The following is a 22,608-nucleotide window of genomic DNA, read 5'->3' as shown; positions in this document are numbered from 1 at the left end:
TGTTTAAAAGTTGTGAAAGAGAAAAAGATTTGTGAAATAGGGTTAGTTTTGCCATTGCAACATATCGGTTATATGATATGTTGTGCTGTACCAGCTAACCAGTTAACCAGTTATAATACAATACAACGTTGTTGCCCTTCGAAACGGAAAGTTAGCGTCCTGGCTGGTACTCACCGTGAGATTGCCAGGTGTAGAGATGTTGGTGGTGTCCAGGGCGTAGAGAGCCCCCCTGGCCCCTACATACAGCACCCCATTGTCCTCCTCCAGTAGCAGCGTGCTGTAGTTCTGAGATGGGCTGCTGAACCGCTGGCAACCCAGCAGGCCTGAAAACAAACACACAAACTTACTGAGACTTTGGGGCAATTTAACTGAACCTGCATTGTGGTATTTGCACAGTTTTCCAAAGGTCAAATAAAGTCACAGAATAGTTTTGGTACTGGAAAAACCTATAATTACTATTTCTACTGCCAAGCACAGGTACAGTTGAAGTCGGAACTTTACATACACCTAGGTTGGAATCATTAAATCTCATTTTTCAACCACTCCACAAATTTGTTGTTAACAAACTATAGTTTTGGAAGTCGGTTAGGACATCTACTTTGTGCATGACACAAGAAAATCTTCCAACAATTGTTTACAGACAGATTATTTAACTTATAATTAACTGTATAACAATTCCAGTGGGTCAGAAGTTTACATACACTAAATTGACTGTGCCTTTAAACAGCTTGGAAAGTTCCAGAAAACTATGTCATGCTTTAGAAGCTTCAAATAGGTTAATTGACATCATTTGAGTCAATTGGACATGTACCTGTGGATGTATTTCAAGGCCTACCTTCAAACTCAGTGCCTCTTTGCTTGACATCATGGGAAAATCAAAAGAAATCAGCCAAGATCTCAGAAAAAAAATTGTAGACCACCACAAGTCTGGTTCATCCTTGGGAGCAATTTCCAAACGCCTGAAGGTACCACGTTCATCTGTACCATCAATAGTACGCAAGTATAAACACCATGGGACCACGCAGCCGTCATACAGCTCAGGAAGGAGACACATTCGGTCTCCTAGAGGTTAACGTACTTTGGTGCGAAAAGTGCAAATCAATCCCAGAACAACAGCAAAGGACCTTGTGAAGATGCTGGAGGAAACACACATACAAAAGTATCTATATCCACAGTAAAACGAGTCCTATATCGACATAACCTGAAAGGCCACTCAGCAAGGAAGAAGCCACTGCTCCAAAACCGCCATAAAAAAGCCAGACTACGGTTTGCAACTGCACATGGGGACAAAGATCGTACTTTTTGGAGAAATGTCCTCTGGTCTGATGAAACAAAAACTGTTTGGCCATAATGACCATCGTTATGTTTGGAGGAACAAGGGGGAGGCTTGCAAGCCAAAGAACACCATCCCAACCATGAAGCACGGGGGTGGCAGCATCATGTTGTTGGGGGTGCTTTGCTGCAGGAGGGACTGGTGCACTTCACAAAATAGCTGGCATCATGAGGGAGGAAAATGATGTGGATATATTGAAGCAGCATCTCAAGACATCAGTCAGGAAGTTAATGCTTGGTCGCAAATGGGTCTTCCAAATGGACAATGACCTCAACCATACTTCCAAAGTTGTGGCAAAATGGCTTAAGGACAGCAAAGTCAAGGTATTGGAGTGGCCATCACAAAGCCCTGACCTCAATCCTATAGAACATTTGTGGACAGAACTGAAAAAGCGTGTACGAGCAAGGAGGCCTACAAACCTGGCTCAGTTACACCAGCTCTGTCAGGAGGAATGAGCCAAAATTCACCCAACTTATTGTGGGAAGCTTGTGGAAGGCTACCCAAAACATTTGACCCAGGTTAAACATTTTAAAGGCAATGCTACCAAATACTAATTGAGTGTATGGAAACGTCTGACCCACTGGGAATGTGATGAAAGAAATAAAAGCTGAAATAAATAATTCTCTCTACTATTATTCTGACATTTCACATTCTTAAAATAAAGTGGTGATCCAAACTGACCTAAGACAGGGAATTTGTACTAGGATTAAATGTCAGGAATTGTGGAAAAAATGACTTTAAATGTATTTGGCTAAGGTGTATGTAAACTTCCGACTTCAACTGTACATGCTTCCACTTTTCAGAATAAGAAAACATTATGTTGAGTCTGGTATTATTCCTGTATTAGGGTATACATCTTGCCTCATAGAATGGCTGTACTGGCTGTACTTAAAGTTGTACTTAAAGTAATATAGTTGGAATATTATGCACATACATTCTCTTTACAATGGTTTCTGTGACCCTATAGCAGGCTGTGTTTTCTACCAATTCTTTCTCTTTTCCGGTATCTTAACTCTGCCCCTATGCTCCACACACAGATGCAGTATAGACTCTCTATCAGAAGTAAAGGAGTGTAACAAATTGACTGAAACAAGCGTTCCTCTGTCCCCAGTAAATCAATGGGCGGGACGAAATTAACATAAATTCCCTTATTACTGCGAGCAGCCTGGGACACACTCCCATCAATTCACCAGAGAACGGAGAGGGGGGGGGAGAGGAATAAAGGGGGAGAAAGAGGAGGGGGGAAAGGAGGAGGAGAGGAAAAAGAGGGGGAGGAGGATAGAGGAAGGAAAAAGAGGAGGACAGGGGGAGGAGAGGATAAAAGAGAGGAGGGTATACCCATCTGCATCACGCTGATTCATATTACATATTATTTTCCATTGTTCCTCCCTCCTTCTGTACATCCCTGCCTCTCCATCTCTCACTTATTCACGCTATCTCTGTCAGCTTCCATCTCCTTAATCGCTCTTTCTCTTTCTATCCCATATCCTCACTTTTGAATCTTGATCTTCAAACTCCATCAATTAACTTTTATATCAAATGATTATCTTCTATCTCATCACTAAATGAGACCACATCTAATTATTGCAGCAACCTAGATGAAAACAATGACCTCTTTTCACATCTCGTAGGCAGGGCAGTTTGCCCCCATTTTAGACATTCTAGACTGCTGATAAAATATTTTTGTTTGATCAGTTTCCATGAATTAAGTGAAAAACACAAGGGAATGAATGTGTAACCCTGTGTTGTTCGTCTGCTGTATTTTCTTCAAGGGATATGAAGCGCAGACCCTGTACAATATGTACAACCCATAGAAACATGCAATGGTTTTGAGCAGGTGCTGTGCATATTCAGCAACAAAAAAAGACTAATCGATTTGATGCTCCCATGAGGTAAATTGAAACAATGTTTTGAGTCTTTGGTCTTCTAACGGTCAAAACATTGTTACAATAACACATACAGACACTTGAAATAATAGATTTGCAGGGTGCCAAGGCTTACTATACACACAGTTACGCCAGTCAGATTGATTAGGTTATTCTAATAGGGTTAAAGACATGCTCCGGTACTTTGGTGACTATAAAGTATTTTTTAAACCTCCCACTTTGGGCTGGATGTATCAATGTGTAGTTCATACATGCATAATCCTTATTATTGTCTTGCCTTAATTAGTCACAAAATCCCTAGTTTGAAAGCAATTGTTTATCTGGGAGCTGTGCTGCGCTATTTTCCCTACATTTTCCCCCATGTGGGCCAGCCCCTTAGCAATTCCAGTTCAACCAATGAGCTTCAGCCCCTCGCCATATGAGTGACAGCTAGCAAGATGCACATGATGCACCCACAGCAGAGCGGGAGAGAGAGCAATGACATGGTGCACATATCTGCACATATGTGACAGAGTACGTCATTTTCGGGGACCACTTTTGGCTCGTGAGCTCTACTTTCAGAACTACTGGCTGAAAAGTATACAAACATATCGGAGAATCCTTTTAATAATGTAATTAAATGCTTTACTGAAGTTTTGGACAAAAAAGTCAATACATCTCTGTGGACAGTTACAAATAACTCAACCACCCTCGCAGACTGCAATGGCTAAAATGAATTTGGGACTGCCAGTCACTACAACAAATACTAAATGTTGTTGTCACTGGTAAAGTCACTTTGATATGCTATCAAACCTCTTTGAAGACCCCCTCCCTACACAAACAGTCTAAATAGTATCTCAGGGATACAATGGTGATACTATGAGTAGCACCCATGACCATAACCAGACTGAGTCGGTGTCAACCCACTACCCACCCCCTATGTCTTGAGGGCACCATGCTGCCAGGCAGGCAGAGAGCTAGGCAGCCAGGCAGGCAGAGAGCTAGTCAGACAAGCAGGCAGAGCCATGAGTGAGCCATGAGGATCTCTTCTCCACTCACCAACTCAAAGGTCAGGACACACTGGGGGGGTTATGAGGAGAGGTAGGTGCAGTCACGACACAGCAGGACACACAAACACAAACAGAACGACAGACGTGCGTGCACACAGACACAAATACACACAGGCGCAGGAAGACAGACAGACACACTCACACTATAACTGTCCCTTTCTCAACAACCCAACTTGAACCCCACAGGAACGTTATGTTTAGTCTGAGATCATGTTATTTTGCACAGTCACAATGACAGCCCATGGCAATGTAAAAACACATTTCAATTTTCACTTATTCTATGAGTCATCCAAGAGTGTGCACGGGAAGTGGCTTGGATTCTACATAAAATAAATAGTGGCAGACCATATGACGTAACATGCCACGCATGATGACAATGATGAGGATGACGCAAAATGGCCGCCACCCAAGGCAGTTGGGGGCGAAGATTCCTTGATGTCTGTCAGAAGCCTGACCAATGAGCTGCTCCGAAGGCAATGTTCTGAGGCCAAACAAACACATATGACAATTGTGGAATTTTGGGTAACAATTAATTGTCATGCAAATGACCAAGGTAAATGTTGTAATTCTTTTCTATTTTATTTATTTTTTAAGCTTGTAATGTATCATAATGCATCTTTGAAAATGACCTACGCCATACCTAATCAATACAGCACAGCTTCGGTGACACCCTGTCGCAAAAACAAATGGTTTTGACAGCTTGGAACGTTTGGAATTGATGCTCCTCCTGCGCCTTTCTGCACGTAAACATTTTTAAAAGTTTATCGGGTAAATCTACTTGAAAATAAAGTTGAATGTATTAAAATGATTATGACAAGAAAAACCAAGGTCGGTTACACGATTATACAATAATTGTGACAGCCCTACACATCAGTATTAGGAAGGCCCGCCTTCTCCTGACTACGCAAAAAACTAGAATCTATTAAGCATAGCTCCAGTCCTCGAGGGTCACAGTCCTGCTGATTTCATCTATGCCTTTTACATGAACTAGCAGCTAGCTTCCACCTAGGAAACAATACGTTCACTTTCCAGACATCATGTACCCATATCAGGGACAAACCAGCAGGACTGGGAAACTTGTGGGCCTGAGTTGTGCACTTCTGATGTAGAGAGAGAGAGAAGGAGGGAAAGAGAGCGAGAGAGAGAGAGAGAGAGAGAGAGTGAGTACAGGATAGGCAGGGACCAAGAGAGAAAGACAGGTAGAAAGAGGGAGATAGAGAGAGAAAGAGACATATATTGGCTTGCGGTTCCTGCTCTAAACCCACAGCACAAGCTGCACATTGGGCTCTGTTAATCGATGATGAGAGTCCACAAAGCGAGGGGGCATTCCAGTTGAATCTGAGCTGACGGAGCGGTTTCTATTTAACATTGTCGAATGCACCCTGTGTGTACACTGAACATACACACTTTGCACCTATGCCATTTCACCTGACTCAAAGCTCTTTCAGTATCAGGCTGTGTGTGTGTGTGTGTGTGTGTGTGTGTGTGTGTGTGTGTGTGTGTGTGTGTGTGTGTGTGTGTGTGTGTGTGTGTGTGTGTGTGTGTGTGTGTGTGTGTGTGTGAGAGAGAGAGAGAGAGAGAGAGAGAGCCTTGGGGTAAATTGAGCCAATGGCAAATTTATCAAATTGAAGTGTTTTCTTCCCAGGCGTAACGCAAGGCATTATTACTGGGATATGAGGTAACAACAGGGTCTGGCTAAAAGTGTTTTAAAAAAGTACAAAGTGTTTATTAGGTGCTAAGCCTGTGTTAGAAAATGCTTAAAATGATTAAAAGACAAAAAGCGATTGTGATTGTGTTGAAGTGTGTTTAGGAAATAAAGATAGACATGATATAAAAAAGTAGGGTTAATACTTAATTCAGTACAGAAATGTGTAGGCGGCTTAACTTGCCCTGTCCCTTGGCTCAGCTTACCCCACGCTCGGGGTAAGTTGTGCCAAGAGAACACTTTTTTAAACAAGCTATGTTTTATAAAATGGAATGTGTACATGAATTCTGATTATTTCTAAGCATACACAATATTCTTTTTTATCAATGTTATTAATTTAGGGGTAGACCAGCTTTAATATTGCAGATAGATTGTAATGTAATCAATGTAATTGTCTGCATCACTTCCAATCCCCCATATTTTTTTGGTGTATATTTTCCTATATTATTTTCCCCTAACCCTACCATCCCTCCCCTAATTAGAGTAAACTAACAGACAACAACACTTAGGCTTCTACTTCCAGCGTATACAGATGAAGTCGGAAGTTTACATACACCTTAGCCAAATACATTTAAACTCAGTTTTTCACAATTCCTGACATTTAATCGAAGTACAAATTCCCTGTCTTAGGTCAGTTAGGATCACCACTTTATTTTAAGAATGTGAAATGTCAGAATAATAGTAGAGAGAATTATTTATTTCAGCTTTTATTTCTTTCATCACATTCCCAGTGGGTCAGAAGTTTACATACACTCAATTAGTATTTGGTAGCATTGCCTTTAAATTGTTTAACTTGGGTCAAACGTTTTGGGTAGCCTTCCACAAGCTTCCCACAATAAGTTGGCCCATTCCTCCTGACAGAGCTGGTGTAACTGAGTCAGGTTTGTAGGCCTCCTTGCTCGCACACGCTTTCTCAGTTCTGCCCACAAATTTTCTATAGGCTTGAGGTCAGGGCTTTGTGATGGCCACTCCAATACCTTGACTTTCTTGTCCTTAAGCCATTTTGCCACAACTTTGGCAGTATGCTTGCGGTCATTGTCCATTTGGAAGACCCATTTGCGACCAAGCTTTAACTTCCTGACTGATGTCTTGAGATGTTGCTTCAATATATCCACATAATATTCCTCCCTCATGATGCCATCTATTTTGTGAAGTGCACCAGTCCCTCCTGCAGCAAAGCACCTCCACAACATGATTCTGCCACCCCCGTGCTTCACGGTTGGGATGGTGTTCTTCAGCTTGCAAGCCTCCCCCTTTTTGCTCCAAACATAATGATGGTCATTTTGGCCAAGTTCTATTTTTGTTCCATCAGACCAGAGGACATTTCTCCAAAAAGTACGATCTTTGTCCCCATGTGCAGTTGCAAACCGTAGTCTGGCGTTTTTATGGCGGTTTTGGAGCAGTGTCTTCTTCCTTGATGAGCGGCCTTTTAGGTTATGTCGATTTAGGACTCGTTCTACTGTGGATTTAGATACTTTTGTACCTGTTTCCTCCATTATCTTCACAATGTCCTTTGCTGTTGTTCTGGGATTGATTTGCACTTTTCGCACCAAAGTACGTTCATCTCTAGGAGACAGAACACGTCTCCTTCCTGAGCGATATAATGGCTGCGTGATCCCATGGTGTTTATACTTGCATACTATTGTTTGTACAGATGAACTTGGTACCTTCAGGCATTTGGAGGTCTTGGCTGAGTTCTTTTGATTTTCCCATGATGTCAAGCAAAGAGGCACTGAATTTGAAGGTAGGCCTTGAAATACATCCACAGGTACACCTCCAATTGACTCAAATGATGTCAATTGGCCTATCAGAAGCTTCTAAAGCCATGACATCATTTTCTGGAATTTTCCAAGCTGTTTAAAGGTACAGTCGACTTAGTGTATGTAAACTTCTGACCCACTGGAATTGTGATACGGGAATTATAAGTGAAATAATCTGTCTGTAAACAATTGTTGGAAGAATGACTTGTGTCATGCACAAAGTGATGTCCTAACCGACTTGCCAAAACTACAGTTTGTTAACAAGACATTTGTGGAGCGATTGAGAAATTAGTTTTAATGACTCCAACCTAAGTGTATGTAAACTTCCGACTTCAACTGTACATACTATATACATTTTACAGACACAGTATATTTTACATTATAAACTGGGTGGTTGTTATGGGATTTTTATGAATAATGACTAAATTGTGTATACATGTAACTTAGAACTATAACTAAACAGAGTACTACTATGTTACTGTATGGATGTATGAATCTTATTATAATCATAATACTGAATATAATGTGTGTAGTTTTAGTCAAGAATTAGAACAAGGAATGTCTGTTCCTTGTTAGAAAGAATGGAGTTATCATCAGACAGGCTGGAATGATGTGTTCCTTACAGGAAATTCTGTCTCTACCCAGGGAGGGGAGAGACCTTGGGCTGGTTGTAGATTGTTTAACAGGTGGCAGACAATGTGAGGAAGCTGTGAACTGTATTGCCATTTTATCCGAGAGGAAGAAGGACATTTTAAAACCTATGACGTCATTATTATTATATAACCTGATGTAAACTGTACTATGATCAGTACTCTCGAGAATAAACGCTATTGATTGATTGATTTTGAGACTGGTTTCTGTCCATTTTATGCTAATAAGTATCTTACAAATTCTTATGAATGGGCAGAGTGTTTTAATTGAACATATAGGAATTAAATTCCTTTAACAATTTGAACATATAGGAATTAAATTCCTTTAACAGTGGTGTAAACTGGGTGGTTCCCTTAATGCTGATTGGCTGATAGTCATGGTATATCAGACCATATACCACGGGTATGACAAAATATTTGTTTTTACTGTTCTAATTATGTTGGTAACCAGTTTATAATAGCAATAAGGCACCTTGGGGAATTTTGGTATATGGCCAATATACCACGGGTAAGGGCTGTATCCAGGCACTCCGTGTTGCGTCATATGCCACACACCCTCATGCCTTATTGCTTTAATAGTTATCTTTTGTTTGTTTTTAGTCCCCGCGTTCAGCTCCACTCAACCCCTCCCATCTATCTCTGAACACCATCCAGTCTTGATTTCTATTTGCCATATATTTTTTAACTGTGCTGTGATAATTCACAAAAGTTCTGAACCTTTCTATTCTCATAGATTCTACATATTGTACATAAAAAAAATGTATTATTATATTATCCATCGATTGACTATGACTTTTGAAATCACCCAGCAGCGCTATTTGCAGAAGTAAATGCTGCAATTCTTAAGCCATTCCTGACCCTGCGACGAAAAACAAGCTACATATGGACGGTACCAAAACGAATTATCGAATGATTCTGTCTCTTTGCAGCAAAATCTGCAGAGCTGGGATGGTTGTAACCCCCATATGCAGACATCTTTGTTGGAAAGAATACTATATTTCCCTTGACGGAGTGATGCTGAATAAACTCAACTCTCCCTTACATGTTTCAATCATTTTCAAGTTTTATTGTCACATGACCTAACCACTGTAGACACTGGTGAATACTGTCAGCTGTTGCTAAGTTGATCAATGATATATATATAAGCCACTATCCTGGTGTTGCAAGCACCATGCTCTACCAACTGAGCTACAGAGGACCAACATTCCCTGTTTCCTATTTTCAAAAACCTCCAAAATGTCTGAAAATATCGATTATTTGGACCAAAGGATCGGCATAGCTGCCTCAGCCTCAGTGGCTTCATTTCCTTATGTGAATCATCCCATTGGGAACAGTTCACACACAGTCAGCATAAACAAGACTGTTCTCTTTATCACTAGTGAAGTCTGTCATATTTACCATCACGCTTGTGATCTCGGGCAGTACTGTGGTTTTCACCTCATCGAGTGCTCGTGGTTGCCTGTATCAGCGTGACTGTGTATTTCGAATATAAACTTTTACCGTGACCGTTTCGAATGATGATATTACAATGAAAGCAGTGCACGCACAGCATTAGCAGAGAGCAGAGATCTTTATCTCACGGTGGTAAATCAAGCACAACCTCCCAGTGACTGCATACAGCATACTACTCATATCCTGGTGCTATTTCAGGTACTGTCCCTACGCAAAGTCTGTCGCTGCTCAGATCCTGTCAAAACCCAAGCCCAGGGAACATCGGAGGAAGAGATAGATCAAAGCATCCGAGGATAACTCCAATTCCTCTCTACTGTCACCAGAGGAATTTCACATTGAAAGAAGCCATTTTCTGCAAACACTGACGGGTGAGAACAAAGTGTAAAGTGCTGTGTACAACAACAAGAACGAAAGGCAGAGAGTTACTCTAGGGGCTGAGGGAGACAAAACATCTGATTCCAGATTGAGTTGATGTCAACTCATTAGAATTTTTGTGAGCAATTTGTCCTTTATTCTGTACATTTAAAAAAAATGTTTTGTCTGTTCATCCCGACACAACAACTGACTTGAATAAATACATGTGAATTACAGGTCAACATTTCCATGTATTATTTATTTACCTTACTATCGCATAGGTTCATGCCTCAGGACTGGTATGCTACTCTACATAAAATCTCCATAGACTACATAAAATTTCCCAACTGATGAAACTGCAATTTAAAAAATAAAATCCCCCAACTGATGAAACTGCAATTTCAAGGAGATTAAAAAAACTATTTTTTTTAAATTTTAACCCGTTTTTCCTCCCCAATTGGTAGTTACAGTCTTGTCCCATCGCTCCAACTCCTGTACGGTCTGCTGTGGGAGCTATGTCGAGAATCTGAATCCGTAGTGACGCCTCTAACACTGCGACGCAGTGCCTTAGACCGCTGCGCCACTCGAAAGGAGAAAAAAATATTCTTAACCATGTCTAAATAATACACACAAATCCACTACTATCAAGCCCTCCGCTGCCCTCTCCTCATAGCAACAGTAGACAGATCTTATACATGCATCAATATTGCATGGTTCCATTACTTCAAGTCTGGTTGGCACCAGCAGAGAGAGCAGGACATGGGAGACAACCCCCTAGGTACAACCTTGAGTTCAGACTAGGGCTGTTGCAGTGACTGTATTACCGCCACACCGGCAGTAATGAGTCATGAGCGCAGTAACATTCCATGTGACCGTTGAGTCACGGTAATCTCCTCTTATGCTGAATATGCTTTGGAAGTACCCAACTTGCTAACAACCATCGGGTCCTACTCAGGGCTCTAGTGTCCCTCTTACCACTCTGACATCAATGCAAATCCAGTCAAAAATCACATCAAACACTTATCATCTAAACACGATCTTGCTTTTAAAACTCACCTCACTGTGATGATCAGTTTGAAGAAAGACGTTCAACAACAGGTTGAAACTGAGTGTAAAACATGGTCGTTGTGGATGTTGTTTCAAAGCCAAACACAACGAAATGGACAGTACTTTCTATGGTGATGATTAATTCAAAACATCCATATGCATAGGGTTATGAGCCCCCAAAAACAGAATTACAATTATTATTGTTTATTTTTTCTTTTCTTTAACCTTTATTTAACATTGTGCCGTTATACAATACATAGCCTACTGCATAGTACGAATGGCAGAAAAACAAAAAAATGACTTAAGATGTCTTTGGTAAATAATTGGTACCCCAAAATACTCAAAAATTAAACAAATTGAAGTAATCGCCTTTGAATGTGGACTGTATTATTATTCATGCTGGATGGACTGGTTACTTTATGCTATGGTCCAAAATGTCTAACCACGAGTCAGGGAGAGAACATATAGGCCATGGCGATGCTGTTGGTTCATTGATTGTGCAGGGCGGCTTACAGAGTTAGCCTACAATTATAGTTATAGTGAATTTGTATTTGATTTTGAATAGCCTATTAATAGGGCATTTTCATAATTAATTGGGTGACACATTACCTTTAGCTATACAGCATATCTCCCCAAAAATGCTCTTCCATCTCCTCCTCTCTCTCCTTTATTCCTTTCTAGAGCACGCAGGGGGGCTGTCAACAGTTTAGTCACGCCTGCTCCCGCTCCCCTTCTCTGGCGCTCGAGGGCGCCAGGCTGCCCATCATTACGCACACCTGTCACCATCATTACGCACACCTGTCACCATCATTGCGCACACCTGTCACCATCATTACATGCATCGGCGCTTCATTGGACTCACCTGGACTCACCTGACTTTATTGATTGCCTCCTTTATATCTGTCTATTCCTCCGTTTGATCCCCATGTCAGCATTAATGTCGTTATGTTTCCCTTGTCCAGACGCTGTCCGTGTTTCGTTTCATGTCTGTTATTTATTCAATATTCACTCCCTGTACTTGCTTCTCGTCTCCCAGCATCTGTCCTCACAATGACATAGCGCATAGCCAGATCAATCTTTTGCATGACAATAAACTGCTGACAAAATGTCATGACCACCACAGCCCTAGTTCAGACCAGTCAGGCATTCATCTAGCCACAGAGAGAGGGACACACACACACACACACACACACACACAAACAAATGCACACACACAAGAACAAACACACACACTTTTTTTTTTTTATTACAGTATGTCAAATATGCCCTTTTCATCATGGTTATAAATTATTTCTCTGTATTATTGCGAGTTAATGTACACCCACTCCTACAGACCAACTGTAAAACATAGTGCAAAGGAATGATGGCCCTCTCACCCTAACTGTGAAACATTATAAATCCACCCAGAGCGACACGTACATTTATGCTCCTACTCTACCAGTGCCAGCACCAGCACCACCCACATAGCCCTTATTTCCATACACAGTAGTCACGTGCCCGGTGGCCATTTTTCTCTAGGAGGTGCTACTCTCTGCACTCTCCATTTCTGCACTTGAGCATGTTTCTCCTAAGGGGAAATGACAGGGGGTGCATGCCCGTGCAGATTTTCGACGTGAGTAGAGATCATACATGCATGCACACGCCCAAACGAACACACACACAACCCCCGGAGTCCGAATGTAGGTCAATGACTTCATTTTACAAGGATAAGGAGAAACTGTGATAGACCGACTCTGTACCACACACTTCTATAATAAAAGAGTGTACCAAATTAGCAGTAGAGGCTTTCTGAACAAAAATTAATGGTTCCCATAGGAACTCACTGATACTTATGCAACACACTATCTGGAATCCATTTCCCTGAATGGGTAACCCAGTGACATCCTACATTATATTAATACTACCTCAGGTGAGGAGCAACAATAGCTAACAAAGATTTTTGAGTAAAATGCCCATTCAAACACCCTAAAAGTCCTGTCTATCTCTTATCTCTAACCGTCTCTTTTCACTGCAATAGTCTGGTTTTGTGACTGCACCACAGTGCAGGCAGGCGAAGCACCAGGCTCTCTTCACTCCCCTCGTCTGTTAATAATATTCCTCCTCTCAAGACAGGAGTGGAGAGGATTGGAGAGCTGACAGCAGCCAGGTACAGTATAGTTGTCTGAAGAGCCTGCCAGGGATGGGTGATCCCTCTGCAGTAGCTTCTGCTGCAGTAGATAGAGAAAGAGAGGCTGAGCTGCTATGGGGGAGTGGTGGGGGGGGGGTATGCTGATGTGTATAAATGACGTACCCTAACCATTCTTCATAAATCATCTATTCAGCACTATTTCATTTTCAACACAGTCACTGGACAAGGCTCCACCGTAGAGGGGTCCGCTTTTATGGGCGATGAGAGCTTCTGTCTATTCTCTATTGTTTCATTAGAGCTGCATGGTGAACTAAGTGAACTAGGACAGGACTTGAGAGAGAGGATTAACAACTCCCTGGAAGTAGGGGCTGGCTGCCTTTGGGGCCAACTTCCAAAACTGTGCCACTTGTTTAAAGTGAACAGGAGGGAGTTGGAGCAGCCTTTGTATTGAATCAGCACAGTGAGTGGGATACTAGTATACCGTAGACATTCTATAAGTAGAGCCAGGAGTTTTTCCAGGCCATGTGGCCTGACCAGAAAAAACTCCTAGGCCACAGCCTATAACTCAGTCCCAGAGTTTTCCTTAGGTCAGGTGTAGTCGCGTTTCCAGGACAACTTCCTGGCCCTACCTAGTGTAGAGCAACCTGGAGCCTTGGTCTGGTCTTACCTTGGTAGAGCACCGTGGTCCTGGGGGTGACGTCAAGGACAGGGCCGAAGGGGAACCCCCATACCCCTGACAGGCTACAGAGGAGCAGCTGTAGGAAGGGCGGCAGCAGTGTGGCGTGGTCCCCCATGTTTGCCAGGCTGACCTGGGTGCAGGTGGAGCCCTGTATGCTGTCACACACCTTGTTGCTTACACACACAAGAGTGATATTATTCTCTGTTGGGCTCAGCAGTGGTGGCTTCTAGGTCATCCTCTGTCTGTAGGAAGGCTCACTCTGCACAGAAGACAAAGAAGAAAAACAGATAGTATCCCACACTGTAGATGCCATTGTTTAGATGAGAGTCTGTGTGTGTGTGTGTGTGTGTGTGTGTGTGTGTGTGTGTGTGTGTGTGTGTGTGTGTGTGTGTGTGTGTGTGTGTGTGTGTGTGTGTGTGTGTGTGTGTGTGTGTGTGTGTGTGGTGTGTATACACGCGTGCATAGGTACACATTTCCTGAGCCTGTTTCATATTTGTGCATAATCACACTGGTTCCACCATACGTCACCCCATGTTAGCTTAGGCCCAATAAGTACACACAAAATGAGTCAAGATGCATTACAGAAAACACCAATTACAAAAGTCGATGATGAAGAATAATTGTTGTTTTCTCTAATATTCTGGAACATGGCTCCACTTCTCCACTTACTAATTAGCAGTGTGTGTTGGGGGGCTAGGCTTGGCAGGGTGATGGCTAATCTAGTGATTAGGCCCGATGCCATCAGATCAGTCTCCGCCTGGTTGGCCGCACTCTTGTGCTCTGTCACTGATCAAAGGCCTCAAAGTCTTCTAACATTAATCATGTTCTCCTCCCCAACCTACAGTGTAAACACACCAGCCTCTCACCGATCTGACACGAAATTGCGTCGATGGTGTCGCGTGTGGAAGATGGCCCGGGCGATGACCGCCTATCTGTCATCACCGTGACGACAACATGGAAACTGCACATGGAAAGATAAACACATCTGCCTGAGCCATGTCACGCCTGGATCATAACACGCATGAACAATTAGAAAGGGTAGAACAAAAAAGCACGAGAAGGATGTCCTCTGAAACGCTTTGGAAAATTGCTCAAATCTGACCAAAACATCTTTTCACATGTATTTTTTGCTCAAACATTTTAAATCTATTAACTGTTGACATGGACTGAACATATTTTTAAGGGTTTTATCTGTAGAAGAAGTGCTCGGTTGCATGTTACTTCTTTAGCACTGCTGCTGTAGGCTACTTCCCATGAGAGTCTCTGACTAGTTTCCGACAAATTTACCTCAGTTGCCCCCCTGTTCAGAAAGCCCAGTTATATTGATTGATGGCCTACAGAATGTGAAAAGATATAAAAACGGAGTCATAGTCTCTCTGGATATGACCATCTGTCAGGCAAGACATAATGATATGAAAGATATTATCCAGCCTGACATTTCTACAGATGGCCAAGGAATACGCTCCAATTACCCAAGTGTCTCATATAATCCTTGCTTTACTGTAGCTATGAAAAGATAATATCACCATAATACTAAAAGCTTAAAAACCATAGCAAATAAGCATTTTCTCTACTATACCCCTAATTTGGTAGAGTTTCTTCAAACTGAAATATTAACCCCCTAGAGTCTATTGACTGGTGCGTCAATCTAAGGAACATAACAAAAAAATCTCCAGCAAAATCTGTCAATTAATTTGCATGGGCTGCATCTCAAACCACCACATCCGCCTATAGCGAGCTACAGCGGTGTTTATCAGACCATGAGACATCCCGAAAATAGGTATTCTCACGAAAACGTCTGAAGCGTCCGAACGATTTGCCCACTCTATGAAACGACGAGACTCCCACGAACACGATGGTGGTCTCCGTTTCGCTCTACGACCCCCAAAAGCTCCAAAGGACTCATGTGAAATCGGTACTGTCGATGTGCCAACTTCTGTTTGCAGCATCAGAAGCGTTTGGACTATAAACTAATGTGACCCAACTGTGGAAAGAACACGGTGGTGTTCTCCATTTTGCTCTACCACCCCCGCAAGTGTCATGTGACTCGTCTGAAGGTAACCGGTACCGGGAAAAAAACCAATTATGGAAGTATGGAGGTAGTTTTGTGCCTACCCCAAAAAGGGGGTTAAATATGTGTAAAAAAATATATATATATACAGTACCAGTCAAAAGTTTGGACACACCTACTCATTCAAGGGTTTTTCTTTATTTTTACTAAAAAAGTGTTAAACAAATCAAAATATATTTTAGTTTTGAGATTCTTCAAACTAGCCACCCTTTGCCTTGATGACAGCTTTACACACTCTTGGCATTCTTTCAATCAGCTTCACCTGGAATGCTTTTCCAACAGTCTTGAAGGAGTTCGCACATATGCTGAGCACTTGTTGGCTGCTTTTCCTTGACTCTGCTGTCCAACTCATCACAAACCATCTCAATTCGGTTGAGGTCGGGTGATTGTGGAGGCCAGGTCATCTGATGCAGCACTCCATCACTCTCCTTCTTGGTAAAATATGCCTTACACAGTCTGGAGGTGTGTTGGGTCATTGTCCTGTAGAAAAACAGATGATAGTCGCTCTAAGCGCAAACCAGATGGATGGCGTATTGCTGCAGAACGCTGTAGTAGCCATGCTGGTTAAGTGTGCCTTGAATTTTAAATAAATCACTGACAGTGTCACCAGCAAAGCACCCCCACAGCATCACACCTCCTCCTCCATGCTTCACGGGGGGAACCACACACGCGGAGATCATCCGTTCACCTACTCTGCGTCTCACAAAGACAAGGAGGTTGGAACCAAAAATCTCACATTTGGACTCATCAGACCAAAGGACAGATTTCCACCATTCTAATGTCCATTGCTCATGTTTCTTGGCCCAAGCAAGTCTCTTCTTCTTATTGGTGTCCTTTAGTAGTGGTTTCTTTGCAGCAATTCGACCATGAAGGCCTGATTCATGCAGTCTCCTCTGAACAGTTGATGTTGAGATGTGTCTGTTACTTGCACTCTATGAAGCATTTATTTGGGCTGCAATTTCTGAGGCTGGTAACTCTAGTTATCTTATCCTCTGCAGCAGCGGTAACTTTGGGTCTTCCATTCCGGTGGCGGCCCTCATGAACGCCAGTTTCATCATAACGCTTGATGGTTTATGCGACTGCAATTGAAGAAACTTTTAAAGTTCTTGACATTTTTCGGATTGACTGACCTTCATGTCTCAAAGTAATGATGGACTGTCGTTTCTTGCTGTTCTTGCCATAATATGGACTTGGTCTTTTTTTTAAATAGGGCTGTCTTCTGTATACCACCCCTACCTTGTCACAACACAACTCATTGGCTCAAACACTTTAAGAAAGAAAGAAATTCCACAAATGAACTTTTAACAAGGCACACCTGTTAATTGATATGCTTTCCAGGTGACTACCTCATGAAGCTGGTTGAGAGAATGCCAAGAGTGTGCAAAGCTGTCATCAGAGCAAAAGGTGGCTACTTTGAAGAATCTCAAATATAAAATATATTTTGACTTATTTAACACTTTTTGGTTATTACATGATTGCATATGTGTTGTTTTTTAGTTTTAATGTCTTCACTATTATTCTACAATGTAGAAAATTGTTTGTTTTTTTACCTTTATTTAACAAGTCAGTTAAGAACAAATTCTTACTTTCAATAACAGCCTAGGAACAGTTGTTCAGGGGCAGAACAACAGATTTTTACCTTGTCAGCTCAGGGATTCGATCTCACAACCTATCGGTTACTAGTCCAATGCTCTAACCACTAGGCTACCTGCCACCTAGTGGTTACCTGCTGCCTAAAGAGAAACCCTGGAATGAGTAGGTGTGTCCAAACTTTTGATTGGTACTGTATACATATTTCCTGAGATTTCTTATATCTCCTACATATAGGACAGAACCTTCAAAACCATATTCTTTATGATAAATGTTTTACTGTCTTTTTTGCCATTTATTCATGTGTTTTTCAATGTGTTTCTACTATTGTAGTTATTAAAGGCAAAATTCAATATTTTATCAAATTCATTTTTTATTCAAAACATTACACCTAAAGGAGACCTAAAATCAAATAGGTAAATTATCCATGGTATGACTATTTTAAAACAATTCCATATGTCAGCTTAGAAGTCAGGGAGAAGTCATGGTAAAGTCATGAAATTCCTCTGTCCAAATGTGTATGAACCCTGTAGATATCTATACTTGAGAGGAAGAGGTGAAGCGAGGGGATTTACTTTGCCCCAAATCTGTCCACGAAAAGAATTCCACAAAGTGAGGAATTTTTTGTATGGTCAACGAGAGAGTGTTGAATTTGGTCAACAAAAAATTTAACTGATAATTTGCTACGTGAGGCTTATTTGATCGCATTGAAGTTTTGCAATACTTATATTGTTACGAGTGTACTGATTGACATAAGTGGACACAAGTGTCATTCGGACAACTTTTAGAAAAATATTTTATGTCTGAGTTGTGACTGTTGTTCACACGCGTATCTGCCCTCTCATTAGGTAGAATGTTCCCACCTGATCTCACGTCCTCCCGCCTGCCTTCCGTCTTTGTGGACTTCAACTCCCATTGTTAGGGAGGAGACACAAGCATCTTGTAATTATATCAACCATCTCTGGCTATACTATGACACCAGCACTAATTGCCACATCTGCTAGTTGTATGTACTTTTGTTAATTGTTCTGTTAAGTGTTCCTGTCTCCCGTTTGGCTGCTCTGTAATTGTGGCCAACTGACACAGGTGATTGTGATTAGACTTGATCAAAGGCACAGTTATGCCTGTGTCTCTAGTCTTGTTCTCACTTGAGCTGTTTAGTTTTACGATTGTGTGTATTAATCTATTTTCTCAAGTGATTGGGTTAAGACCTACTTTTTGTGACCCACAAAGCAGAGGGAAAAGAGTTCTGCTGTCGCTGCTGTTGGACACTTGTTAAGCAAGTATGAAATAACCGTAACTGAAGAGATTTATCCAATGAATGAGGATGGATGAATGAAATTGCTCTGTTCTAAACATAGAGACCATATCCACCCCGAGAAAGCGCACTTCAAATGGACCAAGGCAAAGTAGCATGAAATGGGGATTGTGTCTAAAATAATCTGACATTCTATTCTGGATAAGTCTAAAGAACTGTATACAGAGTTTCAAGTTTCAAGAGTTTTAATGTCACGTGCACAAGTATAGTGAAATGCTTTTCTTGAAAGCTCTAATCCCAACAATGCTGTAATCATGTAGAGTAGAACAAAAAAAACACGATAAATAGAAATAAGAAGAACACAAGAAACGAAGTAAGATATATACAGTGTCCGTTCCAATTCCATATTTACAATGTGCAGGGATACTGGAGTGATAAAGGTAGATACGTATAGCGGTAAGGGGACTAGGCATCAGGATATATGATAAACAGAGTAGCAGCACCGTACATGATGACAATAACAAGCTTGTGAGAGCTGTTTTGTGCAGCTTTTGACATTATCAATCATAATCTGCTGTTGGAAAAAACGTATGTGTTATGGGTTTACATTCCCTGCTATATTGTGGATCGAGAGTTACCTGTCTAACAGAACACAGAAGGTGTTCTTAAAACGTCATTATGGTAGGGGGCACTATTTTCCCCTCCGGATGAAAAGCGTGCCTAAAGTAAACTGCCTGCTACTCAGGATATGGGATATGCATATAATTGGTAGATTTAGATAGAAAGCACTCTAAAGTTTCCAAAACTGTTAAAATAATGTCTGAGTATAACAGAACTGATATGGCAGGTGAAAACCTGAGAAATCTATCCAGGAAGTGGGATTTTTTTATTTTTGTAGTTTTCTATTGAATGCCATTGATTTAGGACTCAAATTGCACTTCCTATGGCTTCCACTAGATATCAAGTCTTTAGAAATTGTTTCAGGCTTGTATTCTGAAAAATGAGGGAGTAAGACCACTTTGAATGAGTGGACACTGCAGTGTCCCAGAGGTTTTTCATGCGCACGACCGAGAGCACGCCTTGTTTTCCATTTATATTGACGAAGCTTTTGTCCGGTTGAAATGTTATTGATTATTATGACTAAAAACAACCTGAGGATTGATTATAAACATCGTTTGACATGTTTCTACGAACTTTACTGATACTTTTCGGATTTTTCGTCTGTCTGTTGTGACTGCCTGGATTACTGAACAAAACACCCGAACAAAACAAAGGTTTTTAGATATAAAGAGGGACTTTATCAAACAAAACAAACATTTATTGAGTAAATGGGAGTCTTGTGAGTGCAACCATATGAAGTTCATTAAAGGTAAGTGATTAATTTTATCACTATTCCTGACTTGTGTAACTCCTCTAGTTGGCTGATAACTGTAAGGATTTGTCTGCTGGGCGCTGTTCTCAGATAATCGCATGGTATGCTTTCGCCGTAAAGCCTTTTTGAAATCTGACACCGTGGTTGGATTAACAAGAAGTTAGTCTTTAAACCGATGTATAACACTTGTATGTTTTATGAATTTTTATAATGAGTGTTTTTGACCCCCTAGAGAGGTTAAATGGAAGCCTCTCCAACATAATCCAGGTAGAGTCAGGCATTCCCCAGGGCAGTTGTCTAGGCCCCTTACTTTTTTCAATCTTTACTAATGACCTGCCACTGGCACTGAGTACAGCTTATGTATCTATGTACAGTATGCCGATGACTCAACATTATACACATCAGCTACACATCAGCAGAACTGCAGTCCGTTTTAAAATGGGTGGCTAGAAATAAGCTAGTACTAAATATTTCGAAAACTAAAAGCATTGTATTTGGGATAAACCATTAACTGAACCCTCAACTGCAACTAAATATTTTAATGTATAATGTGGAAATTGAGCAGGTTGAGGAGACTAAACTGCTTGGTATAACCCTGGATTGTAAGCTGTCATGGTCAAAACATATTGATGCCATGGTAGCTAAGATGGGGAGAGTGTTTGTGTCTCTTCACAGTCTGAGTTGTTCTATAAGGTGTAGTTGTATCTGATTTTACTGCTTGCATGAGTTACATGATGTGGAATGGAATTCCATGTTGTCATGGCTCTGTGTAGTACTGTCTGTTTTCCAGTCTGTTCTGGACTTGGGAACTGTGAAGAAACCCCTGGTGGCATGTCTTGTGGGGTATGCATGGGTGTCTGAGCTGTGTGCCAGTCATTTGAATAAACAGCTGTGAGTATGCATAGAGAAAAAAATACAAATATAATATAAGGGTCAACTTAAATATTCTGTCTAGCCATTTTGTTAGCTATTTAGCAGTCTTATGGCTTGGAGATAGAAGCTGTTCAGGAGCCTGTTGGTGTCAGACTTGATGCACCGGTATTGCTTGCCGTGCGGAAGCAGAGAAAACCGTCTTGGGTGGCTTGAGTCTTTAAAGATTTTCCGGGTCTTCCTTTCACACTACCTGATATAAAGATCTTGGATGGCAGAGAGCTCAGCCCCAGTGATGTACTGGGATGTCCGCAACACCCTCTGTAGCGCCATGCGATCGGGGGCGGTGCTGTTGCTATACCAAGCGGTGTTGCAGCCAGTCAAGATACTCTCAATGATGCAGCTTTAGAACTTTTAGAGGATTGAAGGCCCATGCCAAACCTGTTCAACAACTGTGCGCGTGTGTTCCATTTTAAGTCCTTAGTGATTTGGAACCGAGGAACTTGAAGCTCTCGAACCCACTCCGCTGCAGCCCCGTCGATGTGAACAGCGTGCTCGCCTGTAGTCCACGATCAGCTCCTTGGTCTTGTTGACGTTGAGGGAGAAGTTATTGTCCTGGCACCAGACTGCCAGGTCACTGACCTCCTTCCTGTAGGCTTTCTCATTGTCGCCGGTGATCAGGTCTACCACTGTTGTGTCATCAGCAGACTTGATGATGGTGTTGGAGTGGGGCGTGGCCATGCAGTCATGAGTAAACAGGGAGTACAGGAAGGGGATTATGCACAAATCCCTGTGGGGCCCCCAGTGTTGAGGGTCAGTGTGGCTGAGGTGATGTTGCCTACTCTCACCACCTGGGGTCGGCCTGTCAGGAAGTCCAGGATCCAGTTGCAGAGGGAGGTGTTCCATCCCAGGGTCTTAAGCTTGGAGGGGAAAATGGTGTTGAACGCTGAGATGTAGTCACTGAACTGCATTCTCACATAGGTATTCCTCTAATCTAGATGGGTGAGGGCAGTATGAAGTGCAATTGAGATTACGTCGTCTATGGATCTTTTGCGGCGGTATGCAAATTGGAGTGGGTCTAGGGTATCTGGGATGATGGAGTTGATGTGAGCCATAACCAGCCTTTCAAAGCACTTCATGATTACAGATCTTGTGCCACGCTGTCAGCGCAGTAGGACGTGTATATCTGTCTTTGTCTTATCCCATGTCTAATCCCATGTAAATAGCCAGTCATTTTTCGTATATATCTTAATCTCGCTTTCTATCTACAAACTAAATATACTTTTCTGCAACCCGCCTCACCCAATGTGGTACGGATCTGCTATTTTTATTCCTTATAACTGGAACTTCCATCGGGAGCTAGCCAGCTAACTAGCTACTAGTCTTTGTTAGCCACAGCTAGCG

General features: G+C 41.8%; 1 protein-coding gene across 5 annotated transcripts in view; it reads right to left on the bottom strand.

Moving 5' to 3' along the window:
• The window catches only part of LOC120060903 (semaphorin-4G-like), a 76,328-nt gene that overhangs the window by 36,317 nt on the left and 17,403 nt on the right, over positions 1-22,608 (bottom strand). For 4 of the 5 annotated variants that reach the window (XM_039010331.1, XM_039010333.1, XM_039010329.1 and 1 more), the window contains exons 2-3: positions 14,032-14,302; positions 175-323 (exon numbers count right to left, since the gene is read on the bottom strand). In XM_039010331.1, coding sequence (XP_038866259.1) covers positions 175-323; positions 14,032-14,158 — 276 coding nt within the window. In that variant the 5' untranslated portion in view covers positions 14,159-14,302. Of the gene's footprint in view, positions 1-174; positions 324-14,031; positions 14,303-14,909; positions 15,005-22,608 lie in introns of all 5 variants that reach the window. The other variant, XM_039010330.1, reaches the window with a different exon arrangement.

This window comes from Salvelinus namaycush, chromosome 16 (genome assembly GCF_016432855.1).
Source record: "Salvelinus namaycush isolate Seneca chromosome 16, SaNama_1.0, whole genome shotgun sequence".
NCBI classification, from domain to species: Eukaryota; Metazoa; Chordata; class Actinopteri; order Salmoniformes; family Salmonidae; genus Salvelinus; species Salvelinus namaycush.
Note: the sequence above shows the minus strand (reverse complement) of the source record. Positions and strands in the feature narration are given on the sequence as shown.